This window comes from Thamnophis sirtalis, unplaced genomic scaffold (genome assembly GCF_051295495.1).
Source record: "Thamnophis sirtalis isolate CommonGarterSnake01/CBP01778 unplaced genomic scaffold, rThaSir2_p1.2 scaffold_10, whole genome shotgun sequence".
Lineage (NCBI taxonomy): Eukaryota > Metazoa > Chordata > Lepidosauria > Squamata > Natricidae > Thamnophis > Thamnophis sirtalis.
The window spans coordinates 35,856,219-35,867,097 of NW_028261390.1; the positions used below are offsets into that span (position 1 = coordinate 35,856,219).

The 10,879-nt window shown below is 37.4% G+C and overlaps 1 protein-coding gene across 1 annotated transcript; it reads left to right on the plus strand.

Moving 5' to 3' along the window:
* Positions 1-8,917: 8,917 nt before the first annotated feature.
* Positions 8,918-10,084, plus strand: LOC148043846 (zinc finger BED domain-containing protein 5-like). Its single transcript, XM_087723955.1, has one exon. It carries the CDS (start codon positions 8,918-8,920, stop codon positions 10,082-10,084), a length of 1,167 nt encoding a protein of 388 aa, XP_087580081.1.
* The last annotated feature ends 795 nt before the right edge of the window (positions 10,085-10,879 follow it).

Genomic DNA, 10,879 nt, shown 5'->3' on the forward strand with positions numbered 1-10,879 from the left:
TGTGTGTGTGTGAGTAATGGCAAGTTGGCCACACCTACTCAATCACATGCCCCCCATCAAGCCACACCCACAGAACCAGTAGCAAAAAAAGATGATGCTTGGTGTCAATTTCTGTTTTTAAAAGCCTAATATCTGTAACAATTGTAAACAAAACATAAATTATTTTATTCTAAGTTGGGTTATCATTTGGCAATTGCAAAGTACAATTAAATTTGTGGAGGGAGAGATGCATCACAGAGTGAAACTGATATCAAATGAATAGAACTGTGCAATATATGAACATTCTTTTAGAAGAATAAGAAAATTGAACTGAACTATGATTTTCAATGACACTTTCTGCTCAAGTTCAATAACAAGATCAGGGGGAAATAGTAGCATTTAAAAAAGAATCTCCTTGTGCTTTAGGGTGTCTCTACCTATGAAGCATTATGCATATTAGTAAGTGTTGCTAAGGAAGGGGACTAGCAAGTTATACCCAAACATATGCAATTAATATTTTCATTTTCTTCATAGATTTTTTGCATTACAGATGATGATGACAATGATGATGGTGGTGGTGATGGAGATTTATGCTTAGTTAGTTTGGAATGCTTGTGAACAATTATCATTTCATTCTGGCTTAGTTTATTATGAAGAGACAAAGGAAAAGGGAATATACTTCAATAAACTTGAAACTAGTTTCTAAGAAACCATTATTTTTCCACTTGAAATTGCACATACATGTCAATGTCTTCTAACTCATTGTGCTCTTTTAGCCTTTGAAAGCCAAAACTTTCGTGTTCATTTCATCAAAAAAGGTGAAAGAATATATCTTTCCATTAAAGTAATGTTATATAGCCTTTAATAGATGCTTTATAATGTTTCTTTTATTTTTTTTAAATCCCCAAAGTTGTATTCAAATATGTAGCTATGAGTGGATAATAATAATGAAAGGAAAATTCTATATTCTTTACTGATATCATACAAATCAAGTTTCTGATTTCATCTCCCTTCAACTACTTGAACGCATTTCTGCGTTCAAGTAGTTAGGAAATCTGTATGAGGGCCTATTATATTTCAATAGCCTTATACTTACTGGTACCTTATATTATCTCGATCTGTAAGAGTTTTAAGTGTTATCTTTATCCATTGTTGGAATGGGTGGATGGCAAGATAATTATTCAATTTTATCATCAAACTTTTATTTATATAATTAATGTTCAACCTGCATTTAAGAACTCTTTTAGATATTTACCAACCCTTTTAACAGCCGCATTTAGTCTCTTTATTGTAGATTGAACATATCTAGATCTTATAGTTTCTGATTTCTAGATCCCTCATCATTCTCCCAGTTCTACTTGGAATTCATCCAGCCAGGATTCTGTGATCCTGAATGTTAGATTTTTCTTACCTAAATGCAGCATCTTAAATTTTCACTCTCGAATATTGAACTACCTGTATTGGATATGCCTCAGCATTGAACTCTGCCAAGGTTTATTAAATTATGATTTAGCTTCCAAAGTGTTGGTCAGTAACATTTGCTTTGTTCCATCATAAACCTGATAAATATACTGTTTATTCACCTTCTATATGTTTGAAAAAGATGCAGAAACATTTATAAGCATCCCTAACAATCCACCAGACTTCATAATTATAGCCATAACCATTCACAAGGACACAAGATAATTATAAATATTTCCCAATGTTTTACTGAGATCAGAGTATATCATATCAAAAGCATTCACTCAGTCAGTCTGTCATAAAAATAGAAAAGATTAGTTTTACATGGCTTGTTCTTAACAAACCAACAAACTCCTGGAAATATTTATTGCAGATAAGCTATTTAATGATCTATGTGGGTGTTGCTTTAGTACATTAAACTACCTTAATAGGCATATAATTTTGCAAAAATTCCTTTTATAAGTTTTAAGTACTGGAATTAACTTTATACTCATCTTTTAAAATATGATTTTCCTCTTTGTTTTACTTTCTGTTATCTAGAAAGAAAGTTAACTCACTGACAAGTTTTCTTTGTCTTCTATTTTTCAAAGATCACTTTTCAATTGTAAATTTATTATATCCTAAAGTGATTATTAAAGTGAGAGTTGGTCAAAATTAGAATTTATATCTTTTAGTAACCTGTGATTTCCAATATGAGCAAGTTCTTTCTCATAATCTGATGAAAATCCTAATCTTAGACATATAATATATAGTATCTATATTGTATGTGTGAACACACAAACACATACACACACATTTAACAATAACAAAAAACAACAAAAGTAACAGGATTTTTGCTGAAAGTTGCTAACAATTGCCGAGAAAACTCTTTCAAGATCACAGCTATAAATGAGCAGCTATTTTCTGCAGCAAGTTAATCTTTGTGAAAATTGACATCTGAAGAAGAATCATCACAATCTTAAGGGCCTGAAATCTAATATGTTTTTACATTCAAGTATTTCAAATCAACTGATCTCAGCCATGTTCTTTTTTCTATTGCTTATTTATTCCAAATGCTATGCAAAGTTCCAAATATGTCCTAAATTGCCTGAAATCAAATATTTGAAATCTGCTTTAGCGGTTCATGCTAAAGTCTTCAGCAATGTTTGTACACATAAAAGAGGACAGCAGTAGTTTTACTATTGTATTCCTTGCAACAACACTTACCAATTATTAACATCTGTTCACTTAGCATAGCTAAAGATGTACATCTGAATAGAATTCAACCTCCTGAACGGGAGGTTGAGACTCCAGATTCTGCTGCTACTAGCCCTACATTGGCAGCCAGGGGGCAGGAGAGAATCGAAGGGGAGAAGAGAATACCAAAAGAGTACTGGGATCTTAGAGGAGTTTTTAGTGAAAAATCTTCTGATAAACTACCCCGCCACAGGCCCACTGATTGCACCATTGATATTTTACCTGGGGTGAAACTTCCAGAGCCCCAAATATATTCAATGTCCCCTAGGGAAATGTAGGAAATGAGAAAATTCATCGATAAGAATTTGGAGAGGGGGTTCATTGAATTGCCAAGACCCAAGGTAGCGGCTCCTGTGTTGTTCAGAGAGAAGAAAGATGGCTCCCTTAGATTGTGTGTTAATTTTAAAAACTTGAACGCGATATCATCTCAAAACCTCTACCCGTTGCCACTGATGAAGGACATACTAGCCCAATTGGGGAAGGGCCGCATCTTCACTAAGTTGGACATAAGGGAAGCATATTATAGAGTCCATATTAAAGAGGGAGATGAATGGAAAACGGCTTTCAACTGCCCCCTTGGCTGTTTCCAATTTCGTGTGATGCCGTTTGGCCTACAGGGGGCGCCTGCGGTCTTCATGCAGCTAATTAATGAGGTTTTACATGACCACCTTTACAAGGGCGTTATCGTATATTTAGATGATATTCTTATTTACACGGAAACACGTGAGGAGCACGTAAAACTGGTTCGTACCGTGCTGAAGAAACTTCGGGCAGCTGAGCTTTACGCCAAATTGTCCAAGTGTGAATTCCATCAGGAGAAGGTTGACTACCTGGGCTATCATATCTCCCACGAGGGTGTTGAGATGGACCCCGCTAAAGTGAAAGCAATCACCGAGTGGGAGGCCCTTCGTACACGCAGCCAATTGCAATTTTTTTTGGGTTTTGCTAATTTCTATCGCCAGTTCATCCCTTCTTTTGCTAAGATAGCTCTTCCCATAACTAACCTTCTGAAGTCCAAAGGTGGGGTGAAACCCAAGCCTAGCAAGCCGCTGGATTGGACCATGGAATGTCAAGCTGCCTTCGAGAAGTTAAAGTGGCTTTTTGCAGAGGAACCAGTCCTCAAACACCCGGACATGGACGCGCCTTTTGTGGTTCAAGCTGATGCCAGTGACATGGCTGTGGGGGCCGTATTGCTTCAAGCCAATAGTCAAGGTAATTTACAACCCTGTGCATACACCTCTCGCAAACTAACTGACACAGAGAAACGTTGGGCCATTTGGGAGAAGGAAGCATTTGCTGTTCGTTGGGCTTTGACCACGTGGCGCCATTTTCTGGAAGGCGCCAAACACCCGTTCGATGTGTGGACTGACCATAAGAATTTGGTTGAACTAATCGAAGCAGATCCCCATGGAAGATACATCGCGTTAGATCTGATATTAGAAGGGAAAAAGACATTGATACAGGGAATATATGCTCCTAATCAACAACAAGATGGATTTTATAGAAAACTTCATGCTAAATTAGTACAGTGGGATTATAGGTCTTGCATACTACTGGGCGATTGGGACGGTGTTATGGATACTAAGAAAGATAAGAAGGTTTCCCATCCAAATACTCAAATGCGTGCAAAACTACCTAAATCCTTTTTCGATATGATGGATGACTTTGAATTGAGAGATATTTGGCGAGAAAGAAATGCAGAAGAATATGACTTTACCTTCTTCTCTGATAGACATCAATCTTTTTCTAGGATCGATTTTATATTAATCACTAATGATTTGCTTTCCAGGGTGAAGAAGACAAAGATCTCAGCTAGAGTTTTTTCAGATCATAACCCAGTTTGGATGGAGTTGGGAGGGGTGGCACAAGCAAGAAGGTTTTGGAGATTGAATGAAAATTTATTCAGATATGAAAAGTATATTAATGATTGTAAAAAATTGTTAACAGAATATTTTGTTTTTAATATGAATAAGGGTACACCTATGGAAATTGTATGGGATGCAAGTAAAGCGTATATGAGAGGAGTTTTGATAAATATAAATAGATCACATAGACATAAACAAGGGGTAAAACGAATAGAATTGGAAGATGAAATCAGGAAGAAAGAGCTGGAGTTAACTTTAAACCCAGGAGACACAAAGATTAAAGAAGCAAACACTATATTAAAAGCCCAATTCAACATGTTGATCTCAGATCAGGTAGCTACTAATTTGTTATATGCAAAACATAATACCTTTTGTAATGCAAATAAATCTGGTAGATGGTTAGCATATCAGATTAGGAAAAAACAAAATTCTCGAAACATAACTAAATTGCTCTATAGAGGGAAGGAAGTGTTCCAACAGGATGAGATTCAAAAGGCCTTCTGGGAATCTTTTACAGAGCTGTAGAAGGGTGATAAAATTAACGGCCTAGATATAGAGAGATACCTAGTCAAAGAGAAAATACCCATAGTTAAAGAAGAGCACAGGCAAAAATTGAATCAACCAATAACTTCGGGGGAAATTCTACAGGTAATTAAGCAGTTAAAGTTAGGGAAGGCACCAGGCACAGATGGCTTGACAGCGGCTTACTACAAAAATCTACAGTTAGAAATGGTAGAACCTCTTAAGGAACTATTTAATAAGGTTCAAACGGAAGGTAAGGTGCCCCCATCTTGGAAGACAGCTTTTATATCCCTGATACCCAAAGAAGACCAAGATATTACTCAACCAAAAAACTATAGACCTATTTCATTACTTAATGTAGATTATAACATCTTTACTAAAATACTAGCAAATAGATTAATGTTGGTTATTCAACAATTGATACAAAGTGATCAAACAGGCTTTATTCAAGGGAGACAAATGAAAAGTAACGTTAGATTAATTATTAATGCACTAGAATACTTGGGAAAGAACAATCAAATTCCTGCTGCGTTTATATTTTTGGGAATATGAGAAAGCCTTTGATCGAGTTAACTGGCAATTCCTGTTGAAAACATTGCAAAAAATGCAAATAGGAGAAAGTTTTCTACAATCAATCAAAGCAATATATCAACAGCAAAAAGCTCAAATTATAGTCAATAGAAGTTTAACAGACTCTTTTCAAATTGCAAAAGGTACAAGACAGGGTTGTCCTTTGTCCCCACTATTGTTTATTATAACTTTGGAAGTACTGCTGAACAAAATACGAGGCTTGGACGCTTTAAAGGGAATTATGATTAGGCAGCAAGAATACAGAGTGCGTGCTTTTGCCGATGACCTGGTTATAATATTGGATCAACCGCAGGAATCTAGTATGATCTTAATGAATACGATTAATCAATATGGTCAAGTGTCTGGCTTTAAAATACATTTAGGGAAAACAAAAATACTAGCCATAAACATGAATACTAAACAAAAGGAAGAACTAGGAGTAATGATAGGATGTGAAATAGTTAAAAAAGTCAAATATCTGGGAGTTAATATTTTAACCTCAAATGGGAAATTATATAAGTATAATTATGAACCACTTTGGAATAGTATACAGACAGAGATGAAAAAATGGGACAAGTTGCAGTTATCTTTGTTGGGAAGAATAGCAGCAGTGAAAATGAATATCTTACCTAAATTTTTATTTCTTTTCCAAATGTTATACTTAAAAAAGACGTGAATCTGCTAGAATGGCAGAAGGGTATTAATAAATTTGTATGGGCAGGAAAGAAGCCGAGAGTAAAGTTAAAAATAATGCAAGATGTGCGGGAGAGTGGAGGACTGAAATTACCCAACCTAAAATGATATTATGATGCAGTAGTATTATCTGTAATCAGTGATTGGATTGACTTAACTAATGATAGGATACTTAATATCGAGGGACATGATTTGGTATATGGCTGGCATGCTTACCTATTATACAACAAAAAAGTGGATAAAAATTTTAAAAGTCATATTTTAAGGAATGCTTTATTGCGGGTTTGGAAAAAATATCAATACAAATTAAATGACAAGATACCGATGTGGGCAATTCCTAGCCATGCAATAGAAAACATGAACATAGCACAAAAACAGGATAGAATTACTTACAGACAGCTTCTTACCCTAGAAAGGGGGGTATTACAACTAAAACCCTTAGATGTATTAAAAGAGGAAAAGGTAATTCAAACATGGTTCCAGTATGGGCAGGTGGAAAACAGATCAAAAAATTGGTTTCATGCAAGTTGAGGATAATCTATTTAAACAAATAAGAGATCAAAGTTTAAAGAGGATATACAATGTATTAGTACAGATGGATTCCGAAACAGAATTAGTTAAAGATTGTATGATAAAGTGGGCTCAAAATATTGAAGAACCAATAATGTTGGACACATGGGAAAGAATTTGGGTAAGAAATGTGAAATTTACACAAGCCCAAAACCTGAGAGAAAATTTTTACAAGATCTTCTATAGATGGCACTTAGATCCTAAAAAATTGGCTTTTATGTACTCGAATTTACAACCCAAATGTTGGAGATGTGGTTCTCTCGATGCTACATATTTCCATATATGGTGGACTTGCCAAAAGGTTAAGGCATTTTGGATAAAAATATGGTGGATTATGCAAAATATTCTTTAAAAAAGGGATAAAGTTTACTCCTCAGTTATTTTTGTTAGGCATAATTACTGACTGTATAGCGGTAGAGATTAACTTGATTTTGCACTTAATAATGGCAGCAAGACTGTTGGTGGCACAATACTGGAAGGAAGACTTGCCTACAATCCAAGAATGGACATTGAAAGTCACAAATTTAGCCGAGATGGCTAAAATATCTGCATACCTTAAAGACCTCTCAAATGAGAGATATAAACGAGACTGGAAAAAATGGATTGATTATATACAAAATAAATACGGGATTAAGAAATTCCAGATAGCCTATGCTTAAGATTAGGAATGATTTAAATTGTTTAAAGTTAGTTTAGCAAGGAGGAGCTAAGTTCAATGTAAAGATGTTATTAATTTTGTATTATTTTATTCTCAATATATCTTAGACTGTGTTTGTTAAAAATCTATACCGTGTACGGGTTCTGGGAAGCTGGGAGGGTAGGTTGTGGGGGGTCAGGGGGTCGGGTGGGGGGGAGGGATATATATCAGGTTAGATGAGATGTGTTAGATCTCAATGTAATTGGACACCACATGTATACTGTTTCCTTTTTTTCTGTTTCTTTCTTTATCTTATATTTTTATTACTATTACTATTACTATTTTTTTCTTTAAAAATAGGATAGGCTAAGTATATTGACATGTAGCAGAAATACACCAAGGAGAGGAGGAGTGGGAAAGAAGAAGGATGGGCAGAAAAGGATAGGAGAGAGGGTAAGGGGGGAAGATGAGAAGGATAAGGAGGAGTGGATTGTAGAGAGAGGAGCAGTAGAAAGGGAGGGGAAGTAAAGTAGGAAAGGATGATGGAGGGAAGATAGAAAGTGGTAGGGTGGTAGAAGAAAGAGGTGTATGGAGAGCAGAAGAGCTATAATGGGTTTCTATTTTGGGGGGCATTGTTGACAAGAGGAATTGATGTAATTATTACTTAATACTATATGATATGGGCTATGTATAGCAGTGTTTTTCAACCACTGTGCCGCGGCACACTAGTGTGCCGTGACATAGTGTAAGGTGTGCCGTGGGGAAAACACCCGCCGGGTGTTTTTGCCTCAGGACATCTCTGTGTCCCGAAAGTTGCTTTCGGGACACAGGGATGCCTCTATTAAGTCCCTGCGGCCCCGCGTTTACTTTAAAAATGCGGGGACCGCCGGGAGGTAGCGCATGCTGGGACATCACTGACGTCCCATGCATGCGCCCATAGCAACAATCGCGGAGGAGCGGAGCAGCGAGGAGAACGCACGCTGTCAACTTGGTAAGTGTTACCAGCGGCGCGTCTCCTTCGGTGTTCTGAGCACCAAAATGGGGCAGTACACAGGCATACAGCCTTCAGTAATACACTGTATGGCTGAAGGCTGTATGTCTGTGGGGGAACTATACTGCACCTAATGTGGGGGAATTACAACCTAATGTTGGGGAACTACAACCTAATGTGGGGGTAACTATACTGCCAACCTAATGTGGGGGAAAATAAGATATATGCAAGATAAGATATATGCAGTGTGCATAGGAATTTGTTCATAGTTTTTTTTTAACTATAGTCCGGCCCTCCAACGGTCTGAGGGACCGTGAACTGGCCCCCTGTTTAAAGAGGAGACAAGTGCAGTAAGTACTGAGTGACAGTGAGACAGGAGCAGATACTGCAGTGATGGACAAGTTTTTGAAAAGGAAAGAACTGGACTCTGAACAAAATTCGCAGCCAGATGAGAGCCCAAGTATGAGTGGGGATCAAAAGAAAGCAAAGATGGTTAGCTCAAGCAAATTCTCTGGCACAAGGCAATATAGCGAAAGCAAAAACATGGAGAAACAGGCAACTTTCATGAGAAAAACCACAAAGGTAAATGAAAGAGCTCTTAAAGCTAGCTATCAAGTTGCTGAACTTATAGCCAAGTCAAAAAAGTCGCACACTGTGGCAGAGACATTAATACTTCCCGCCTGCAAAGCTATTGTAGAGGAGATGCTAGGACCTGAAGCAGCTAAGGAAATAGCCAAAGTCCCACTCTCAGACAACACAATTTCCAGACGCATTAATGACATGTCTGCAGACATCGAAAGTGTGGTTTTGGAAAAGATCCGTATCAGTGAGAAATTTACATTGCAACTTGACGAGTCTACTGATATCAGTGGACATGCTCAACTTTTGGCCAATGTGCGTTTTGTGGATGGTGATGCAATTAGAGAAAACTTCTTTTTTTGCAAGGCATTGCCAGAAAAAACAACAGGAGAAGAAATTTTTCGGGTCACATCAGAATACCTTGAACAAGGAGGACTTAAGTGGGAAAACTGCACAAGTGTCTGCACTGATGGAGCTGCAGCCATGGTCGGGCACACCAAAGGCTTTGTAAGCAGAGTGAAGGAAAGAAATCCAGATGTGATTGTTACACATTGTTTTTTACACCGTGAGGCCCTCGTAGCCAAGACTTTACCAGCAGACCTAGTTCCTGTGTTGGATGATGTTGTGCGCATGGTAAACTTTGTAAAGTCACCACCCGTGCAAAGTCGCATATTTGCAGCTTTGTGTGAGGAGATGGGAGCGAAGCATAAAACCTTGCTGTTTCATACGGAGGTCCGGTGGTTGTCGCGTGGCAAGGTCTTGGTTCGTGTGTATGAGCTGCGGGAGGAACTTAAAGTGTTTCTCACAAATGACAGGTCAGATTACGCAAAGCTGCTTGCAAGTGATGAGTGGTGTGCAAGGCTGGCATACCTGGCAGATATTTTTCATCATCTGAATGAACTGAACACACAAATGCAAGGCCGAAATGAAAACCTGCTTACAGGAGAAGTTGTCATTTTATTTCTCTTCAGTCTCCACTGAATGCCTTGACTGGGTTAGGGACCCTTTTAGCTCAGCATCAATTGGTGGAAAGGACATGACTTTACAGGAGCAGGAGGAACTAACTGAACTGAGACAAAATTGTGGTTTCAAGCTAAGATTTGCTGATCTACCTTTGGACAGTTTTTGGTTGGATACTGCCAAGGAGTTCCCCGTTCTGGCAAACAAAGCTATTTTGACATTGCTCCCATTTTCCACTACATATCTGTGTGAGATGAGCTTTTCAAGCCTGACTGCTATAAAAACTAAAGACAGAGAGAGACTGAGAGCTGTTGATGAAGAGCTACGTGTGTGTCTTTCTTCGATTCCTGCCAGAATATCAGCTTTGTGTTCAGAAAAACAGGCCCAGGTTTCGCACTGAGTAAGTAAAAAGAAATATGAACAATTATAAAATAATTTCTTTTTGTTTATTTGATTCCTATTCAAGAGAATTACTTTATATATAGTCAATATAGGCACAGACTTAAATTTTTTTAACATTTTCTTTTTTCTTTTTTTTTAAGAGAACTTTTTTATTTTTCTTTAAAAAAAAAACACAAATATGTCATCATTTGTCAATCATTAAGACATTGAAGTACAATTTTTTTTGTTGTGTGTACCCCTCCCTCCCTCCACCCCCCCACCCCCCCCTCCTCCTTCCCCCCCCCGACTTCCCAGAACCCGTACACGGTATGGATTTTTAACTAACACAGTCTAAAATCTATTGAGAAAAAAGAAATAAAGAAATTAATGACATTCTAGATTGACCTTAGCTTCTTCTTACTGAACTGACTTTTA

Bases quoted from the DNA above. Each gene is read 5' to 3' on its own strand.
- LOC148043846 (XM_087723955.1), top strand. From the start codon at position 8,918: ATGGACAAGTTTTTGAAAAGGAAAGAACTGGACTCTGAACAAAATTCG.